General features: G+C 55.4%; 2 protein-coding genes across 2 annotated transcripts; both read right to left on the minus strand.

The window, feature by feature from the left end:
• Nucleotides 1-247: 247 nt before the first annotated feature.
• On the minus strand, nucleotides 248-2,973 carry LOC309677155 (protocadherin beta-15-like; the record flags this gene model as incomplete). The annotated part of the gene is made up of 1 exon (XM_082489903.1): nucleotides 248-2,973. Exon 1 carries the CDS (start codon nucleotides 2,666-2,668, stop codon nucleotides 248-250), a length of 2,421 nt encoding a protein of 806 aa, XP_082346029.1. The 5' UTR covers nucleotides 2,669-2,973.
• A 6,297-nt stretch (nucleotides 2,974-9,270) lies between these two features.
• Nucleotides 9,271-20,782, minus strand: LOC309677442 (uncharacterized protein; the record flags this gene model as incomplete). Its single annotated transcript, XM_082490239.1, has 5 exons — nucleotides 18,327-20,782; nucleotides 16,777-16,892; nucleotides 15,861-15,912; nucleotides 12,571-14,824; nucleotides 9,271-12,302 (listed from the first exon to the last, which is right to left on the minus strand). Exons 1-5 carry the CDS (start codon nucleotides 20,763-20,765, stop codon nucleotides 9,271-9,273), a joined length of 7,893 nt encoding a protein of 2,630 aa, XP_082346365.1. The 5' UTR covers nucleotides 20,766-20,782.
• Between the last annotated feature and the right edge of the window lie 952 nt (nucleotides 20,783-21,734).

Here is a 21,734-nt window from a genome sequence, read left to right on the forward strand (position 1 = left end):
CCCTTAACACGGTTGAAATATATTATTTCCAGAGTGAGGGAGCCATTAGCTTCTGTTTCTTTCTTTGGAGGGGAGACAAATTTTTTTCTGATGCAGAATTTCAGAGAAATCATAGACACCAAATGCAAATGTACATTTACTGTGGAGGAACCATTGCCACATGTTGTAGCCCTGGTCCCTTCCTACCATGACACATGAAGCCTCTTGCTCTGCTGACTCCATGCTACTTAAAGGAAAGACTATTGAACTATTCTACAAAGAGCATCCCGGGGTTGTCTGGTGCCATGTCCACTGCAGTGAAAGGAGTATGGGGGAAATCCTGCTCATCCTCGGTGCCCCCATCAGTGGCACCACAGTGCTGTGGTGGCAAGCTGGGGAGGATGGGCTTCAGGAACTTGAACTCGCTGTTGCCTGAGCCCGTTGTGAGGCTGATCTCATAGCAATAGCCATGGGGCAGGGTCCCTGCAGTGGCCGCATCAGCCAGGCTGCTCTGCAAGTTGCCGGCACCATAAAGCACGTGTCCACTCTTCAGCTCCTTTCTTTTGCACACCTTATGAGCAATGAAGGCTGCCATGGATGCGAGGAAGAGGAGTGAGACAAAGACCAATGAAACAATTAAATAGGTTGTCAGCGAGTCACTCTCGGCCTCCATGGCCAAGCTGCCGTGCGATAGACGCACGTCTGAGAATTCATTGAGCAGGAGTGCATTCAGGGCTGCAGTGGCCGACAGCGGTGGCCGCCCATTGTCTCGCACCAGGATGACGAGTTTCTGCTTCACCCTGTCTCTCTCCATCACTGGCCTCCTCAGCCGCACCTCCCCACTTTGGGCACCCACCACAAACAGCCCGGGGTCGGTGGCCCTCAGCAGGAGGTACGACAGCCATGCATTCTGCCCCGAGTCCGCATCCACAGCCACCACTTTGGTGACGAGGTACCCCACCTCAGCTGTCACAGGCACCACCTCGCTGGACGGTGGGCTGCTGTCCTGGGCTGGGTGCAGCACCAGTGGCGCATTGTCATTCTCATCCACCACAACAAGGCGGACGATGACATTGGCACTGAGAGGAGGAGACCCCGCATCGGAGGCACTCACCAAGACCTCAATCTGCCTCACCTTCTCATAGTCCAGAGGCTGCAGCACAAACACATGCCCGTTCTCAGAGTTCACAGAGATGCAGGAGCAGGGAGGCTGCTGTGTGGGTTGGGCTGGTGCCAGGAAATAGGTCACCTTGGCATTGGGTCCCACATCAGCATCTGTGGCATTAACTGCTCCAACAAGCACCTTGGGGACATTGTTCTCACGCACATACATGGTGTATGATGTCTGGTTGAAGACAGGCGCATTGTCATTGACATCAGAGATGTCCACCATGAAGGTCTGGGTGGTTGTGAGAGGAGGCGAGCCTGCGTCTGCTGCTGTGACAGTCAGGATGTACCGTGCCATCTCCTCCCGATCCAGAGTGTTCACGGTCACCAGCTCATAGTAATTCTTATAGGCCTGCCGCAGGGAGAATGATGGCTGGTCCTCAAGGGCACACGAGATCTTCCCGTTGGTACCAGCATCCCGATCTCTGACAGTGAAGAGGGCAATCACAGTCCCAGGTAATGCGTTCTCAGGGAGGGGACTGTTGAAGGAACTGACCACCAGCTCCGGTGCATTGTCATTCACATCCACCACCTCCACCAACACCTTGCAGATTGCTGAGAGACCCCCACCATCTGTGGCCCGCACTCTAAGCTCATGAGTCTCTGCCACCTCAAAGTCCAGAGGCTTCGTAAGTTTAATTTCACCACTCGAGGGGTCAATCATGAATGACGAGTTGCTCTGGTCCACCACTTGGCTGAACTGATAGGAGATGTCTCCATTAACTCCCACATCCCGATCGGTTGCCACCACCCTGAGAACCACAAAGCCCTCCGCTGCATTTTCCAAAACCTGCCCAACGTACAGTTCTTCTGTGAAGATGGGAGCATTGTCATTTACATCTAGAACAACAATGCGGATTTGGGTGGTCCCACTCCTGGGTGGAGAGCCACCGTCTGTGGCAATGAGACTGAAGTCTAGTTCTGACTGCTCCTCTCTGTCTAGAGGCTTTTCCAAGACCAGTTCAATATATTCCTTGACTTTATTCCGACTCCCAAAGGAGACACTAAAGTACTCATTCTGGGGAACTATGTTGTAAGCCTGGATGCTGTTGCTACCAACATCCAGGTCCTGAGCCACCTCCAGAGGGAAACGTGAGCCTGGGTCGCTCCTTTCCGGGATCTTAAAAGTGACTTGTTGCTCCGGGAAAACGGGCGAATGGTCATTGACGTCCTCCAGGGCCACCTCCACACGAAAGAACTGCAGGGGGTTGTCCAGCAGGAGCTCGAAGGGGAGCGTGCAGGTAGCCGCCTGGCCGCACAGCTCCTCCCGGTCCAGCCTCTCCGCCACTACGAGGCGGCCGGTGCCGCGGTCTAAGGCAAAGTGCTGGCGGCCGTCCTCCGAGGCCAGGCGGGCGCGGCGAGCCGCGAGCTGCGCCGGGGCCAGCCCCGCGTCCTCCGCCACGTTGGCTACCACGGAGCCGCTCTCCGCCTCCTCGGCTACGGAGTAGCGCAGGGGCTCGGAGCGAGCGAGCGGCAGGGAGAGGAAAGCAGAGAGACAAAGCACTTGCCTTGCGATGGCCATGTCGGGCCGGCGGACAGCCTCCGTCTCGCGGATCGCCGGCGCAGTCCTCCGCGGAGAGCGGCGCCCGGCAGAAGCGCGGATCGGGGGAGGGCGGGCGGGCGGGCGGGGTCCCTCTCTCCGAGTCCTGCTGGCGGACCGGAGCGCAGCCGCCGCGGACCGGCAGCGGGTGGCACGGGGCACCGCTCGCCGCCGATACCGCTACCCGGCTCCGCTGGGCTGGGCTGGGCAGCGGCGGGCTGGGCTCGGCCGCCTCCCCGCCCGCAGCCGCTCGGCGCCGCCTTGGCCGGGAGCACCACCCTGCGGCCCGCGGCGGCACTGCGCCCGCCGCCGCCCGCTGCCCGCGCTGCCGCCTCGCCCCGCCACACGGGCCCGTGCGCGCACTCGGGGCCCCGCGGCAGGACGCGCGCCCACGGCGCCGCGCACGGAAGCGCAGCGAAGGAGCGCCGGGAGTCCGGCGGGGCCGCCGCTTCACTCCGAGCGCACGGGCAGCGCCGGCACCTGCCCCGACTCTTCCCCCGCTCCCCGCGGCACAGAGCCCGTGGGCGGGCGGGCGCGCTTGTCTCCCGGGAGGCCAGTCCGTGCCCATCTGCAAATGTGGCTATGATCTCATTGTAATTACTGAGACATGGTGGGATAGCTCACAAGACTGGAATGCTGTCATGGAGGGCTATGTTATCTTTAGGGAAGATAGGCTAGTGAGGCAAGGTGGTGGAGTTGTGAGAGAACAACTGGAATGTATCAGTATCTTCTTGGGGGCAGAAGAAGAGCAAGTTGAGAGCTTGTGGGTAAGGAGCAAGGGGCAGGGGAATAGGAGAGACACTGTGTTGGGTGTTTATTATAGGCCACCTGATCAGGATGGGTAAGTTGTTGAGGCCTTCTACAGACAAGTTAGAATTGCCTCACAATCACAGGCTATGCTTCTGATATCTGCTGGGAAGGCTGCACAGGTAGCCATGTACAGTCCAGGAGGTTCCTGCATGCTTTGATCGTAACTTTTTGACTAAGGTGGTAGAGAAGCCCACAAGGAGAAGTATACTGCTGGACATAGTACTGAGAAACAAAGATGGACTGGTGGAGGATGTTAAGATTGGGGGCAGACTTGGCTGCAGTGATCATAAGAAGACAGAGTTCAGGATTAATTGCAGTATGCACAAAACGACAAGTAGGGTTGAAACCTTAGATGTCAGGAGGACTAACTTTGATCTCTGCAAGGAATTGCATGAAGAAATCCCATGGGAGAGGGGTCTAGAGGGTAGGGGGGCTCAAGAGAGCTGGCTGATATTTAAGCATCACTTTCTCCAAGCTCAGGGTAGGCGCATCCCTAAGAGCAAGACATGAGGCAAAGGAAGCAGGAGACCTGCATGGCTGAGCAGGGAGCTTCTGAAAAAGCTCAGGTGGAAGAAGGAAGTTTAGAGTAGGTGGAGGAAGGGGCTGACTGCCTGGGAAAAGTATAAGAATGCTGTCAGGGTATGCAGGGATGAAATGAGGAAAGCCAAGATAGTCTTGGAATTGAACCTGGCGAGGGATGTCAAGGTCAATAAGAAGGGTTTCTTTAAGTATATAGTAAGCAAAAGGAAAACTAGGGAAAATGTGGGCCCGCTGTTGAATGAGACAGGTGCCATGGTGACAGACGATGCAGAGAAGGCAGAGTTGCTGAGTGCCTTCTTTCCTTCTGTCTTCACTGCTCAGGCCATCCTTCCAGAGTCCCACACTTTGCGGGTAACACAGAGTGTCTGGAGGAAGGAAGACTTTCCCTTGCTTGAAGAACATGTTAGAGAACAATTAAGTAAACTGGGTACACTCAGGTCCAAGGATCCTGATGGGATGCACCCTCAAGTGCTGAGGGAGCTGGTGAAAGTCATTGCTGGGCCACTCACCATCATCTTTGAAAGGTCCTGAACAACAGGTGAGCTGCCTGAGGACTGGAGGAAAGCCAATGTCACTCCAGTCTTCAAAAAGGACAAGAAGGATGACCCAGGAGAATACAGGTCAGACAGCCTCACCTCCATCCCCGGAAAGGCGATGGAACAGCTTGTTTTGGGTGTCATCTCAAAGCACCTGGAAGAAAAGAAGATTATCAGAAGTAGTCAACCTTGATTCACCAAGGGGAAGTCACTTCTGACTAATCTGATAGCCTTCTATGATGGCATGACTGGATGGGTGGATGAGGGGAGGGCAGTGGATGCTGTCTACCTTGACTTCAGCAAGGCTTTCAACACTGTCTCCCACATCAACATCACAGGCAAGTTTAGGAAGTGTGGGTTAGATGAATGGACAATGGGGTGGATCGACCAGTGGCTGGCAAATAGAGCTCAGAGGGTTGTGGTTAGCGGTACAGAGTCTAGTTGGAGGTCAGTGACGAGTGGTGTTCCTCAGGGGGCAGTACTGGGTCCAGTCCTGTTCAATATATTCATCAATGACCTGGATGCAGGGATAGAGTGGACCATCAGCAAGTTTGCTGATTACACAAAACTGGGATGGGTGGCTGACATGCCAGAAGGCTGTGCTACCATACAGCGTGACCTGGACACACTGGAGAGTTGGGCACAGAGAAACCTTATGAAATTCAACAAGGGCAAGTGTACGGTACTGCATCTGGGGAGGAATAACCCCATGCACTGGTACAGGTTAGGGGCTGACCTCCTGGAGAGCAGCTCTCTGGAAAGGGACCTGGGAGTCCTGGTGGACAACAGGATGCCCATGAGCCAGCAATGTGCCCTGGTGGTGAAGAAGACCAATGGCGTCGTGGGGTGCATCAAGAAGAATGTGTCCAGCAGGTTGAGGGAGGTCATCCTTCCCTCTACTCTGCCCTGGTGATGCTGCATCTGGAGTATTGTGTCCAGATCTGGGCTCCCCAGTTCAAGAAAGACAGGGAACTGCTGGAGAGGGTCCAGCAAAGGGCTACTAAGATGATTAGGGCATTAGAACATTTCTCTTGTGAGGAAAGGCTGAGGGACTTGGGCCTTTTTAGTCTAGAGAAAAGAAGGCTGAGGAGGGATCTTATTAATGCTTATAAATGCTTAAAGGGAGGGTGCCAGAGGGATGGGAAGAGTCTTTTTTCAGTGGTGCCCAGTGATAGGGAAAGAGGTAACAGGCACAAACTTGAACATAGGGAGTTCCTTCCAAACATGAGGAGGAACTTCTTTATGTTGAAGGTGGCAGAGCACTGACACAGGCTGCCCAGAGAGGTTGTGGAGTCTCCCACACTGGAGACAGTCAAAACACGCCTGGACACTGTCCTGTGCAACCTGATATAGGTGACCCAGCTCTGGCAGGGGGTTGGACTAGATGATCTCCAGAGGTTCCTTCCAGCTCTGTCCATTCTGTGATTCTCTCATTCTGTGAAATGTGCCATGGGTGCACTCAATCTCACTGTCTATGTCATTCATCAAGATACTAAACACTACTGATCCCCATATGGAGCCCTGAGGGACACCTCTTGTCACTGATCTCTAGCCATACATGGGGAAGCCACGCTGGCTCTCTCAAATCACCTTCCTGTCCTCCAGGTGCCTTAGCACAGCTCCTAGGAGGATATGTTCCATCATCTTCCCAGGCACAGAGAGGAGCCTGACAAGTCAATAGTTCCCAGGGTCTTCCTTTCTATCATTTCTAAAAATGTGTGCAAATTTTCCCTCTTTCCAGTCACTGGGGACTTCACCTGACTGCCATGACTTTTCAAATGTCATGGAGAGTGGCTTGGCAACCTCATCAGCCCATACCCTCTGCACTCACAGAAACATCTCATCGCGTCTCATAGACTTATGTCTGTTCAGAATTCTCAGGTGGACTCAAACATGATCTCTTACGGTGGGAGGGATGTTGCTCTCTCACTTCCTGCCTTGAGGTCCATGCACACGAGAGGTGTGGGAAAACAGATTGCCAGTGAAAACTGAGGCAGAAAAATTGTTTAATACCTGAGCCTTCTCGCCTATTGTTGTTAGAGACAGGGTTTACTGGTAGAATTGGTAATGTTAATTTAATAATTGGATTCAATGGTCTCAAGGGTCTTTTCCAAACCAAATAATTCCATGATTCTACTCAGGTTAACTGGAGAGTAGATCTTTTGTTCCTCGATGTACAACTGTGTTCTGGTCTGCATCACTACAGCAGCCTGTCCTCAGGACTCATCTTTTTATCAAGGCCTTTGTGGAACAGATGCTTTTAGTCCTCCGCTGTATTTCCTGTGAGTGAATCCTCTTCCTGGCAGTAGTTTTCACTCACCACTTGCTCACCTCCTAGGGCTCCTCCTAACACTTCCCCTAAGGAACATCTACGCTGTCATTGCCAAAAACCTTTAGAAACAAAATACTTTGTGGTCGAACATCTCACAGTTGCCACGTGCAGCTGGAGATCTAGGAAGAGGGGGATAGGTCACCTCCCAACCTCTCTGCTTTGCAGAGACCTTAGGACACCCAGGGACCCTGTTAAGGTAGGGGTCAGGTTGCCCTGACCTAGGTCTAACTGGGCCCTCTGGCCACCAGAAGCTCATGCACCGAAGACCCATACAGGCCTGCCACCAAAACCCTGCTCCCCACCATTCTCCTCAGTGCTCTGTAGGCCTCACCTCCAAACTATACAAATGTACCCACTCATCCTCACGTCAGTTGAGGGACAAAATTAAAAAAAAAAAAAAAAAAAAAACCAACTAAACAAACAAAAAAAACCCCAAGAAAACCTCCCAGCTCTGTGAAAAACTTTGACAGAGATTTCCCAGAAAAAAACATCTCCACAAAGACTACTGACTCCACACAGGGCATTCAGGTGTTCTCTTTATTTAATTTGTACATACAAGGCTATCTCTGTTTAAAACGGTACACTTTATCACTGCAGCACAACACACTGTCAACGTTTCCAAATATTCTGTGCCACAATACCTTCATCCAAACAATCTGTTCTTACACATGGAGTCAGTGTCCTTCTTAAGAAGAATAGGTGAGAGGAATAGGTGGTACAATGCCTCCTTTCAAACAATCTGTTATAACACACAGGGTGAGAGTTCTTCTTAAGAGGAACAGGTGAGAAAATGCTCAAAAACAATTCATAGAGTACAAAGGCAAAATGGAGAATGCAAATGCTCTAACACAAACCCAGAATATCCTATCGGGAAAGCTTTCCACTTCCATCAAGAAGGTTCTGAATTCAGCAACAACAATCATGAGACCAAACTCAATGGCCCTGTCAGAAGTTCTTATGGTTTGAGAAATCCACAACAATATATTGTTATTTAGACAATTATTATATCACCCAGTGACCGCTTCCCAACAAGTCCAAATGCCAGATCCTGCCCCTGGGATAGACTATTAGTGGACTCAAAGATAAATTGGGAGAGGAGAGGCTGGAGAGCAGCCTGCAGATGGGATCTGGGGGGCGCTGGTTGTAAATACCCGTCTTGCCTGATGAGCTGGAATTGTGTGCATCACATTGGCTGCCTGTGTGCAACTCCCTGCTTCACCGGGCAGCACTAGTGCAGCACAGGCAGACACGGAAAGGCTGTCCGGACAGACACAGTCACCAGAGGGCAAAAGACACAGAGCCCACACATCTCAGACAGACACATCCAGCACACAGAGAAGAGTGAGCCCCAGGCGTGCACCCCACTATAACACAGTGCTCACAACATCCATGCTTTTCTGACCCAGGACGAGCACTACGTGCATGTCAGTGAACATGTGTGTCATGGTTTAACCCCAGCAGGCAGCTAAGCACCACAAAGCCACAGAGCCGGGTTGGGATGGCAGACGGAATAGGAAAAGTGAGAAAACTTGTGGGTTGAGATGAGAACCATTTAATAATTGAAACAAAATAAAATAATCAAATAAGAGGAATAATGACAAGGAAAATAACAACAACAAAACCAATATAGCTAAACCCCAAGAAGAGACAAGTAATGCAAATGAAAACCAGCCGCTCACTACCAACCGAGCAATGCTCAGCCTGTTCCCAAGTAGCAGCCTGCTCCCCTCTGGCCAACTCCGCCCAGTTCATATGCTGAGCCTGATGTCATATGGTATGGAATATCCCTTTGGCCACTTTGGGTCAGCTGTCTCATCTCTGCCCCCTCCCACCTTCTGGTGCACCTCCAGCCTTCTCGCTGGCAGGGCATGAGAAGCTGAAAGGTCCTTAACTTACTGTAAGTACTACTTAGCAACAACTAAAACATCAGTGTGTTATCAACATCATTCTCATGCTCAATCCAAAACACAGCACTATATCAGCTACAAGGAATAAAATTAACTCTATCCCAGACAAAGCCTGGACAATGTGATTCATCTGCCCTCCCTTGCTGTCACGTTACAGCAGGGAAGAGGTCTGTGGTCTTACCTGACTGCGAGACAAGAACTTAGCTCAGGAACCTTGAACTAACATGGCTCTCAAAACATTTCAGATGAAGCTATAACAGGGTTGAAAGATATTATTTCCAGAGTGAAGAAGCCATTAGGTTCTCTTATTCCTTTGTTTGGAGGGGAGACAAACTTTCCTCTGACTTAGAATTTGAGGGAAATCATTGATGCCAATTGCATTTACAATGGAGGAACCATTGCCACACGTTGTAGCCCTGGTCCCTTCCTACCACGAGACATGAAGCTACTGACTCCATGCTACTTAAAGGAAAGACTATTGAACGGTTCTACAGAGAGCATCCCGGGGTTGTCTGGTGCCATGTCCCCTGCAGTGACAGGGCCACGGGGGAAATCCTGCTCATCCTCGGAGCCCACACCTGTGGCACAGTGCTGTGGTGGCAGGCTGGGGAGGATGGGCTTCAGGAACTTGAACTCACTGTTGCCCGAGCCCGTTGTGAGGCTAATCTCATAGCAATAGCCATGGGGCAGGGTCCCTGCAGTGGCCGCATCAGCCAGGCTGCTCTGCAAGTTGCCAGCACCATAAAGCACATGTCCACTCTTCAGCTCCTTTCTCTTGCACGCCTTAAGAGCAATGAAGGCTGCCACGGATGCAAGGAAGAGGAGTGAGACAAAGACCAATGATACAATTAAATAGGTTGTCAGGGAGTCACTCTCATCCTCTGTGGCCAGGCTGCTGTGTTGTAGGTGCACGTCTGAGAAGTCATTGAGCAGGACTGCATTCAGGGCTGCGGTGGCTGACAGTGGTGGCCGCCCATTGTCTCGCACCAGGATGACGAGTTTCTGCTTCACGGTGTCTCTCTCCATCACTGGCCTCCTCAGACGCACCTCCCCGCTTTGGGCACCCACCACAAACAGCCCGGGGTCGGTGGCCCTCAGCAGGTGGTACGAGAGCCACGCATTCTGCCCCGAGTCCGCATCCACAGCCACCACTTTGGTGACTAGGTACCCCGCCTCAGCTGACACAGGCACCAGCTCGCTGGATGGTGGGCTGCTGTCCTGGGATGGGTGCAGCACCAGTGGAGCATTGTCATTCTCATCCACCACAACAAGGCGGACGGTGACATTTACACTGAGAGAAGGAGACCCCGCATCAGAAGCACTCACCAAGACCTCAATCTGCCTCACCTTCTCATAGTCCAGAGGCCGCAGCACAAACACATGCCCGTTCTCAGAGTTCACAGAGATGCAGGAGCATGGAGGCTGCTGTGTGGGTTGGGCTGGTGCCAGGAAATAGGTCACCTTGGCATTGGGTCCTACATCAGCATCTGTGGCATTAACTGCTCCAACAAGCACCTTGGGGACATTGTTCTCACGCACATACATGGTGTATGATGTCTGGTTGAAGGCAGGCGCATTGTCATTGACATCGGAGATGTCCACCGTGAAGGTCTGGGTGGTTGTGAGAGGAGGCGAGCCTGCATCTGCTGCTGTGACCGTCAGGATGTACCGTGCCATCTCCTCCCGGTCCAGAGTGTTCATGGTCACCAGCTCATAGTAATTCTTATAGGCCTGCCGCAGGGAGAATGATAGCTGGTCCTCAAGGGCACACGAGATCTTCCCATTGGCACCAGCATCCCGATCCCTGACAGTGAAGAGGGCCACCACAGTCCCAGGTAGTGCGTTCTCAGGGAGGGGGCTGTTGAAGGAACTGACCACCAGCTCTGGTGCATTGTCATTCACATCCACCACCTCCACCAACACCTTGCAGATTGCTGAGAGGCCCCCACCATCTATGGCCCGCACACTGAGCTCATGAGTCTCTGCCACCTCAAAGTCCAGACGCTTCCTGAGTTTAATTTCACCGCTCGTGGGGTCAATCATGAACGCCGAGTTGCTCTGGTCCACCACTTGTCTGAACTGATAGGAGATGTCCCCATTAACTCCCACATCTCGATCAGTTGCCACCACCCTGAGAACCACAGAGCCCTCCGGCGCATTTTCCCAAACCTGCCCCATGTATTGCTCCTGTGTGAAGACAGGAGCGTTGTCATTTACATCTACAACAACAATTTGGATTTGGGTGGTCCCACTTCTAGGCAGAGAGCCTCCATCCACAGCGATGAGACTGAAACTCAACTCCGCCTGCTCCTCTCTGTCTAGAGGCTTTTCCAAGACCAGTTCAACATACCTCTTCCCCTTACTACGGCTATTAAAGGAGACACTAAAGTACTCGTTCTGGGGAACTATGCTGTAAGCCTGGATGCTGTTGCTACCAACATCCAGGTCCTGAGCCATATCCAGAGGGAAACGTGAGCCTGGGTCGCTCCTTTCCAGGATCTTAAAAGTGACTTGTTGCTCCGGGAAAATGGGCGAATGGTCATTGATGTCCTCCAGGGCCACCTCCACACGAAAGAACTGCAGGGGGTTGTCCAGCAGGAGCTCGAAGGGCAGCGTGCAGGTAGCCGCCTGGCCGCACAGCTCCTCCCGGTCCAGCCTCTCCGCCACTACGAGGCGGCCGGTGCCGCGGTCTAAGGCAAAGTGCTGGCGGCCGTCCTCCGAGGCCAGGCGGGCGCGGCGAGCCGCGAGCTGCGCCGGGGCCAGCCCCGCGTCCTCCGCCACGTTGGCTACCACGGAGCCGCTCTCCGCCTCCTCGGCTACGGAGTAGCGCAGGGGCTCGGAGCGAGCGAGCGGCAGGGAGAGGAAAGCAGAGAGACAAAGCACTTGCCTTGCGATGGCCATGTCGGGCCGGCGGACAGCCTCCGTCTCGCGGATCGCCGGCGCAGTCCTCCGCGGAGAGCGGCGCCCGGCAGCAGCGCGGATCGGAGGCGGGCGGGCGGGCGGGCGGGCGGGGTCCCTCTCTCCGAGTCCTGCTGGCGGACCGGAGCGCAGCCGCCGCGGACCGGCAGCGGGTGGCACGGGGCACCGCTCGCCGCCGATACCGCTACCCGGCTCCGCTGGGCTGGGCTGGGCAGCGGCGGGCTGGGCTCGGCCGCCTCCCCGCCCGCAGCCGCTCGGCGCCGCCTTGGCCGGGAGCACCACCCTGCGGCCCGCGGCGGCACTGCGCCCGCCGCCGCCCGCTGCCCGCGCTGCCGCCTCGCCCCGCCACACGGGCCCGTGCGCGCACTCGGGGCCCCGCGGCAGGACGCGCGCCCACGGCGCCGCGCACGGAAGCGCAGCGAAGGAGCGCCGGGAGTCCGGCGGGGCCGCCGCTTCACTCCGAGCGCACGGGCAGCGCCGGCACCTGCCCCGACTCTTCCCCCGCTCCCCGCGGCACAGAGCCCGTGGGCGGGCGGGCGCGCTTGTCTCCCGGGAGGCCAGTCCGTGCCCTTCTAAAACAGGGCGGCGAGACAAGCGCATGACCTTTCCCGCAGCATGGTGTGGCGGAGACCCAGCCCCGACGGACTAAACCGCCTTCCCCGGCCGGGGAAGCCGGGCGAGAGCCTCCGTAGGGGCAGCGCGCAGGTAACAGCCCAGCTAGGCACTACCGCTACGTGGGAGGGTCGGGCAGAGGACGGGCAACGGCGGCGGGTCCCGGGAAAGCCCAGGCATGGACGCGCCTGCCGGCCGACCCGCCCAGCAGCTAAACGGGCGGAGGGCCTGCGCTCTCCGGCTCGTCGTCCCTCTCTCCCGCGGGCTGCGAGCTGCACAGCGGCTCTTCCTTCTTGCCCGCCCCCTCCTCCTCGCGGCTTTGCGGGCTTGGCAGGAAGGGACTCAGGAACTGGAGTTCGCTCCTTCCTGAGCCCGTGGTCAAGCCCACTTCGTAGCCGTAAGCCGGCGACAGAGTGCCCGTGGCGGTCACGTAACCGCCATCAGCGGCGAGGTCGCCGTCAGCGTAGCAGCGGGTAGAGGGAGGCGAAAGGCTTGCGCGGAGGCGAGCCTTGCAGAGCTTGGCCGCCGCAAAGGCGAGGACGGAGAGGAGGAAGAGCAAGGAGACGCAGCCCAGGGAGACGGTGAGGTAGGTGGTGAGCAGCTCCTCCTCAGCCGCCTCCGGCTGCTGCCTCCCCGCAGGAGCGTGGGAGAGCTGGAGGAAGGCGTCGGAGAAGCCGTCCACCAGGGCGATGTCGAGGGTGGCGGTGGTGGAGCGCGGCGGCTGCCCGCGGTCTCGCACCAGCACGACGAGCCTGTGGCGGGGCGCGTCCCTCTCCGCCACGGCGCGCGCCGTGCGCACCTCGCCGCTGTGCAGCCCCACGCGGAACAGCCCCGGCTCCGTCGCCTTGGCCAGCTCGTACGACAGCCACGCGTTCTGACCTGCGTCCGCGTCCACCGCCACCACCTTGGCCACCAGGTAGCCCGCCTGCGCCCAGCGCGGCACTAGCTCCCCCGCCACTGCGCTGCTGTCGAGGGGCGGGTGTAGCACGACGGGCGCGTTGTCGTTCTCGTCCCGCACCACCACGCGCAGCACCGCCTGGGAGCTGAGCGGCGGCGAGCCGCCGTCGGCGGCGTGCACCGTCACCTCGAAGGCGCGCACCTCCTCATAGTCCAGCGGGCGCAACGTTCGCACGGTTCCGCTTTCCGCGTCCACGGACATGAAGGATGCCGCTGCGGGGGCGCCCGGCGGGGACGGCCCCAGCGCGTATCTCACGCGGGCATTTTTTCCCGTGTCGGCGTCCGTGGCGTTTAGGCGCCCCAGGCTTGTCCCCGCGGGCTCGTTTTCGTTCAGCACCATGGTGTAAACGGCCTGGGCGAAGGTGGGCGCGTTGTCGTTCACATCCAAGAGTCGCACGAGCAGCGTCTTGGACGCCGAGAGCGGGGGTGAGCCCTCGTCGCGGGCCCGCACTGTCACGTTGTACTCCGCCACCTGCTCCCGGTTCAGCGTCTGCGATGTCACCAGCGCGTACGTGTTCACCGCCAGCGGCGTGAGACTGAAGGGCTGCTCGCCCGGCAGCTCGCACCTCGTCCTTCCGTTGTCCCCCGAGTCCCGGTCCCTCACTTTGAAGAGGGCGACCACGGTGTTTGGCGGGGCGGCTTCCGAGACGGTGCTGGTGAGGGAGGTGATGATCACCTCGGGGATGTTGTCGTTCACGTCCTCCACTTGCACCTCCACCTTGCAGTGCGCAGACAGGCCCCCTCCGTCTGTGGCCTGGACGTCTATCTCGTAGGTCTTTGTTTCTTCATAATCCACCATCTTTTTGAGGCGAATCTGCCCCGTCTCTGAATTTATCTTAAACGTCTGGAGATTTTCCGCTGAGTTTTGAACTATGGAATAGGTTATTTCCCCGTTCGTTCCTGAGTCTAAATCGCTAGCAGACACCACCACCACTGGGGTACCGTCTGGGCTGTTTTCTAATAATCGGACTTTATAGAGACTACGGGTAAATACCGGGGTGTTGTCATTAATATCCAGGACTATAACGCGGATTAAGGCTGTACCAGAGCGCGGTGGAGACCCACCATCCACAGCCGTGACACTGAAAGCCACTTCTGCCTGCTGCTCCCTGTCCAGGGCCCGGTCCAACACCAGCTCGGCGTACCTCCTGCCGTCACTCCGTCTCCGGGTAGAGATATGGAAATAGTCGTTCGAGCTGATACTGTAATGCTGAAGGCTGTTGTTCCCTACATCGGGATCCTGAGCGCTTTCCAGCAAAAATCGAGCTTCTGGCATTGCGCTTTCCGAGATCTTTAAAACTATCTCTTTATTTAAGAACACGGGAGCATGATCATTTATGTCGGTGAGGCTTACCTCAGCTCGGAAGGACTGCAGTGGGCTCTCCAGCAGCACCTCGAAACGCACCAGGCAGGGCTCGCTCTGCCCGCACAGCTCCTCCCGGTCCATCTGCTCTCGCACCACCAAATCCCCGGTGTGTTCGTCCAGCTGTAAATAGTGCTTTTCTGCTTCAGGAACGAGCCGAGCCTGACGAGCCAATAACACCTCAGAGCTCAGTCCCAAATCCTTAGCGATATTCGCCACAAAGGAGCCTCTTTCCGCCTCTTCGGGCACAGAGTACCGGGAGGTTTCTGCTCTCGTCCCCGACACGCAGAGGAGCAGGATCAGAGCCACCGCTCGCCCTGGGAGAGGTTCCTCGTTCTTCCTCAGCTCCATTACCTCCTAGCGAACCGACCTCTTCCCCTTGTGAGCTGGATGGAGCTGCCGGTCCAGCCTGCCGACCCCCGAGCAGAGCAGCCGGGGATGGTGCAGCCCCGCGAACGGCCCCGCCCGGCAGAGTCCTGGGGGGCGGCAGACCTGGGAGCTGCGCGGAGCCTCCGCGCCTTTACGGTCAGCAGCGGCACCAGGCGGCCGACCTGCAGAAGGACTCGGGGATTTCCCAGCGCAAAACCTGCAACACGCAGAGAAACCGTTTCTTTCTGTGTTCCGAGGTCAAGGCATACCGATTTAACTGCCCATACAACCCTGTTATAAGTATGGCCACCACTTGAATGAGCAGTGCTTCTGTTTGGCTTTTATTTGAAAACAAGATTTATTTAAAGCTGTTTTTTCTAACGTCCCTGTCTACAACGGCTTGAACTGTTTATGCACAGTGAAGAAATTACTTTTAGGCTGTTTAGCTAAAAAAACTATGTATTGTTTCAGGTGTCTAGCGTGACATGGTCCATGAAACACAGCAGCAATCGCCATGTAGTTCCCCGTAGTAATTCTCGGGCGGGTTTCTGGAATGGACCGAGGTTGTTCCCACGATTCACGACCTGGACTTCACAATTCGGACTGGGAGCCCGAGCGAAAAGTCTGGGGAGAGCATCTCTCGGACTTGGCTCAGAAAAGCCCTCTCCACCTTGCTTCGGCTTTTAAAAACAGCCTATTTCCAGGTCGGTCTGATTTGTCCTGCATAAGATCCACACCAAACGCACGGATTTATTCCAGAAATCCTGTTCTTGGGGTAGCTATTTCCTCGGCCATGACTAACAAGTCACCTTCGAGACAGCACACTCACCAGAGGGAGTTTCAAATAGGTTTTATTGGTTTTTGTCATCAGGCATTTGAATCTTAAAAATGTGTGTGAGAGAGGAAATAACACATTCCTTTATAATTAATACCTATTAAGGAAAGGAAAAGAAAACGGAAAGTTTTTTGATGCCATATGTTCTACAGTGCCTTAAGTTTATTGTCAACGTTTTAGCCTATTTTACTGTAAAACCACAAACAGCACATTTAATTGTCTACTACCTTATATTCAAAAATCCCAAAATGTTAATTTCAACTTTACATTAGGGTAAAAAAAAAAAAAAAGAATATGTTGCTTAAAGCCCACGCTTTACAGTACGAAGAACCCGTAAATGCCTGGTCAAATATGCGAAGTGTGTCAACCGTTTCTAACATAACCACCTTCCACCTTCTGCTTGTTATTAAGGAATTACTTTGCAAGCACCACTTGATTTTTCTTAATATCTGTTCGGCCTGGTATTAAACAGGCTGTAGAAAATCAAGACATTATTACAGAGCCCTCTCCCTAAGGAAAAAAAAAAAAAAAGAGAGAGAGAAAAAAACAGCAACAAAAAAAAACCCAAAACAAACAAACCAAACAAACAAAAAAAAGCACAGAAAAGTTGATGTAGGAAAAAGTTATCTTGAAAATCTGCTTCCAGTTTTCAGGATTTGCCTTAACATTTAGAAACAATAGAACTCTCACAGTCACACATAAAGTCTTGGTGTAATCAACATGCAACACAGTCCTCCTCCATCCATATCACAATTACAAAATACCTACATGAATAAAGTACTGCTCAAGAGGAGCGTGGTTTTGCTGGCTCACAGAGAAACCTTGTACCTTCCTGGTATTTTTTTGGTGGGTGTTTGGTCTCTTCGCTTCTTTTCCCTGTGAGGACAGACATGCTTGTCTTTCTCCTCACTGATGGGTGAGCCAAGGGTTTTGATGAGAATTGGCATTTAGCTCCACCACCCTGTTTGAGGTGCCATCTGCTTCCACAGGTCTGGGACCGGTGTCTTCGGAGAGGGGAGCTCTGCCCTGCAAAGACCACAGAGTGAAGGTTGTCATTTGGGCCTTGAAGGTAAGCAGGCATCAGGGAGAAGCTTAAAGGGCATATCTTACATCACCTGCGTGTGTGACACCACTCTTCTCTACCCAGAGCCAAAGAAGAGGTTCGACCAGGTGGTGGGTCTCTGACCTGAATGGGGACAGTCTAAAGCTGGGAACTGTCCTCCACTGTGGATGTCACAAAGGCACTACTGCAAACCTTTTATGAGTCTGAGGGAGTAATTTAAGATGGTGAGAGATCAACATAAAACCACTTTCTCACAAACAGTAAATGTGGTTTAATGTTGATGTATCAAAGTGGGTCCTTGTCTTTCCTAACGCTACTGTGACTGCGGTTCTGAGAACATGCAGTAAAGTGAGTCCAAGTCATCAGTGATTATGAAATACGAAAATGTTATTGGGTGTTTGTGGTGTTTTGGGATAGGGTGTAAGATGGTGTTTGTGGGTCTTCACCCTCAATGTTCATCTGTCCAGACTCTTGTGAAGTGCTAGATAGATCTCTGCAAACTAGTAACCCCATGAGAAGAGAAGGAGCTGTTTCAATGACTGCCTCTTGTCTCCTCATGCTTTTTGAACAGCCAGAGTTTAAAGGGCATCTCAGACATGACTCACTTTAAGTTCACAGCAGCACTGGGAAGAGAAGTGCTGATACTGTCCAGGAGCACCCGTCTGGGTCAGGAAGAGACAGGGAGTATGTATTATAAAGCTCCGATTTTTCTGGCCAATACTGTTCATCCAAGCCACAAAAGTATAAGGGAATTTAATGGCAGAGGTCTCCACCTCCGTAGTCTCCAGCAGCTTGTAAGGCAGCTTGAGTTCAGCACTGCCACTGCCCTGGTGAACGGCACTTGGCAGCGCCGAGCACCAGCTCCTAACAGCAGTGTAGGGGACGTCGTCATTGATGTGACACCCCTTTGCATCGTTGTCCCCGCAGTCCCGGTTGCCCTGGACAGGACCACTACATTGCCGGTGCTGTCGCTTCCGGGAGGACGTATCGCTAGGAGTGGTGCCATTCCTGCCCTGGGTCCCTATGGGCTCTACACAGTGTGTGGACAGGACTCACTGTGTGGCTCACACATCCAACCCCCTACTTCTTATCTTCTCATCGTCCACCCTTTGTGGTGACACCAAAAACAATTTAAAGCGAATACTCAGGGCATAGGGGTGCGGTTTGTCAGCACTTGGGGAGCAGCTGAGCCGTGCCGGATCCTCCTGGGAGGCCCCCGCCAGCGGCTCTGAGATCCCCTTTACCCTCTCCTCCCGGCCCAGTGGCTTCTCCACACCACCAGTTCCGCAACATCGATAGTCCTTACTGCCAGGGGTGGGCAACCCCCCGCCTTCACTCCCCCTCAGCGTTGCTCCCCCCCCGCTCCCCCATCGCCTGGGCTCGGGCAGGTCTCTCACCTGTACAGACCAGTCGCCATCTTCCCCGAGGTTGGCCGCCTCTTGCGAGCACACCGTGCTCCGCTGTTCGCCCGGGCCGGGGGGGAGCCCGGCGGGGAAGCAGGGGAAGAGGGGCCGGAGGAATCGAAACTCGCTGTTGACAGTCCCGGCGGCAAAGCAGACGTCGTAAACGTAGCTGCGGGGCAGGGAGCCCGCGTTGCTATCCGTGGCAACCTTCGGGAACGTGGGCAAGTTCTCCGCCTCTCTCCGCCTGGCCCGCCGCAACCGCACCACCACGGTGGACACCGCGGTGGCCAGGAAGAGCGACGACACGCAGGCCAGGCAGACGATGAGGTACACGGTCAGCGGCCCGTCGGGCTCGGCGGCCGGCGCCTCCTCGCTTACCCGCAAATGGGCGTCGGAGAAGCCGTCCACCAGGGCGATGCCGAGGGTGGCGGTGGTGGAGCGCGGCGGCTGCCCGCGGTCTCGCACCAGCACGACGAGCCTGTGGCGGGGCGCGTCCCTCTCCGCCACGGCCCGCGCCGTGCGCACCTCGCCGCTGTGCAGCCCCACGCGGAACAGCCCCGGCTCCGTCGCCTTGGCCAGCTCGTACGACAGCCACGCGTTCTGACCCGCGTCCGCGTCCACCGCCACCACCTTGGCCACCAGGTAGCCCGCCTGCGCCCAGCGCGGCACTAGCTCCCCCGCCACTGCGCTGCTGTCGAGGGGCGGGTGTAGCACGACGGGCGCGTTGTCGTTCTCGTCCCGCACCACCACGCGCAGCACCGCCTGGGAGCTGAGCGGCGGCGAGCCGCCGTCGGCGGCGCTCACGGTCACCTCGAAGGCGCGCACCTCCTCATAGTCCAGCGGGCGGAGGATATAAACGTCCCCATTTTCAGAGTTGACCGACACGTCGGGCTGCTCCTTGCCCTCCTGCCTTACCAGTGCGTATCTCACGCGGGCATTTTTTCCGTCGTCGGCGTCCGTGGCGTTCACGCTGCCGATCCGGAGCATGGGGATGTTGTTCTCCGTGACTGACATGGTGTAAAGGGCCTGGGTGAACTCCGGTGGATGGTCGTTCACGTCCGATATCTGTACGAAGATGCTTTCCAGAGAGCTCAGCCGCGTCGTGCCCCAGTCCATGGCTGTGATGGTGATGTTGTACTGCGCTGTCCTCTCCCTGTCCAGCACCGCGTTTGTCCTCAGCTCGTAGTAATTGTCGAAAGTGGGGGTGAGACTGAAGGGCAAGTCCCCGTCGATTGCGCACTCCGTCCTGCCGTTGTCCCCGGAGTCCCGGTCCCGCACACTGAACAGGGCCACCACGGCGCGGAGCGGGGCGTCCTCGGGGATAGAGGTGCTGAGGGAGGTGAGCGCGATCTCCGGGACATTGTCATTCACGTCCAGGACCTCCACCTGCACTTTGCAGTGCGCACTCAGCCCCCCGCCGTCGGTGGCTCTCACCACCATCTCGTGGTTTTGCACTTCCTCGAAGTCCAGGTTGCCCGCGACCCGTATCTCCCCAGTGGCGGGGTTCAGCTTGAAGAGCTGCCGGGACCGCTCCGATGTCTGGGTGAAGGCATACCGCACTTTCCCGTTGGATCCTTCGTCGGGATCCGAGGCCGCGACTCTGACCACCAGCTGCTCCGGGGGGCTGTTCTCGGCCAGGCGCACCTCGTAGACCTCCCGACCGAAGACCGGGATGTTGTCGTTGGCATCCAGCACCACGATCCGGATCTGAGCCGTACCCGACCTGGGTGGCGAACCCCCATCGGTGGCAGTGAGGAGTAAATTCAGCTCTCGCTGCTCTTCGCGGTCCAGCTGCCGCTCTAGGACGAGCTCCGCATATTTTGCTCCACCTTTCCCTGTTCCAAGAGCGAGGGAGAAATGCGAATTGTATCCGAGGCTGTAGTTCTGCAAGCCGTTGCTGCCCACGTCCTTGTCCTGGGCGCTTTCCAGAGGGAAGCGGGACCCGGGAGATGTCGTTTCCAGAATCTCTAAAACCATCTCCTTCTCCGAGAACACGGGGGAGTTGTCGTTCACGTCACGAACCTCCACCTCTCCTCGGATCAGCTGCAACGGATTTTCAAAGAATATCTTAAGGAAGAGCGTGCAGGTATCGCTCTGCGGACAGATCTCCTCTCGGTCCAGTGACTCCTTTGCCGTCAGGACTCCGGTGTTTTGATTGAGGCGGAATAGCTGCTCGTACCCCTCGGACACAACGCGGGCCTTACGAGCTGCGAGCTGGCTCGGGGAAACGCCCAGGTCGTTTGCAATATTGGCCACAAAGGAGTCCCTCTCCATTTCCTCTGCCAGAGAATAGCGGAGGGTTTCTGCCCCGCTCTGACACACGCAAACGCACAGAATAAACAAGATCACTTGCCTCTTGTTGCCTCCGCTCCGTCTTCCACACGCCGTTACTCTCCAGGAAAGCCATCCACCGTCCTCCGTGTTTTCTAGCATTTTTAAGCAGATCGGTGTTTGTCAGGAATCCAAGGTAAAGGAGGTCTGAAAGGCCCCCGACTCCGTGCCCCACCGCCCTTCCCGAGCAGCTCACACGGCTTTTTTTTTTTTTTTTTTTATCTCCCTGTGAACCCGATGCAGGCAGAGGAACCTGCCTGTCCGTGGCCAACACCCCCACCCAGCGTCGTAAGGGGGAATATTTCCTCTGCCTTCTCATTCGGGGCACCACTGCTGATTTTGGAGTTTGCTGCTTGAGTCTGCACTTTCCTTGCTAAATTGAAGGCGAAAAGCGCAGTGGAAAGCGCTTGGAAAGCGCTTCCTCGCTTGGAAGCAGGCTCCCTCCCCGCAGACAGAGCGCTGCTCCGGGTGTCACTTGCCAGTTGTCAACGGCGAACTCTTCATGCGCAGCTCTTAGTTCTCCTCTGTGTTGTGTAGACACTGCCAGATCTGCCACTTCCACAGGATACATTGCGGGATTTTCCTTCTCCTCTCCACTTGTAAATCAGCACAAGACAATTAGTAGGAGGGGTGGATCGGAGGATAGTTCCTCTAGGAACTCTGAGAGCTGGTGCCAGGGAAAGGTCCCGAAAGCAAATGCTTGCCCATCACCCTAGCTCACCATCACACTAGAATGATAATCCTGTTCTAGGACACATAACCCTAATGCTGTTTTTCTTCACATTGTGTATCACACCTCGTCCAAAGCACACACAATTTTCACGCTTTTGTCTGAAAAGCGTTTTACTCCTTAATTGACAGAAGTATCTTACCCTGCCGCCTGCTGATCTTTGCACCCACGATAAAGTGTGTCACCGTGTGTCCCCAGCCATACATCAACATCGAAATGCTGCAACCGGGTGTCGTGTTTCAGAGGTATACAGTCCTTTCTCCTCTGATGTTAGCACACAGGCTTAGAAATACTTTAAAGGTCCCTGTACTCAAAGATCAAAACTCCTGCACCTGTGTAAG

The sequence above is a fragment of the Vanellus vanellus genome (genome assembly GCF_965231255.1).
Source record: "Vanellus vanellus genome assembly, chromosome: 13".
Lineage (NCBI taxonomy): Eukaryota > Metazoa > Chordata > Aves > Charadriiformes > Charadriidae > Vanellus > Vanellus vanellus.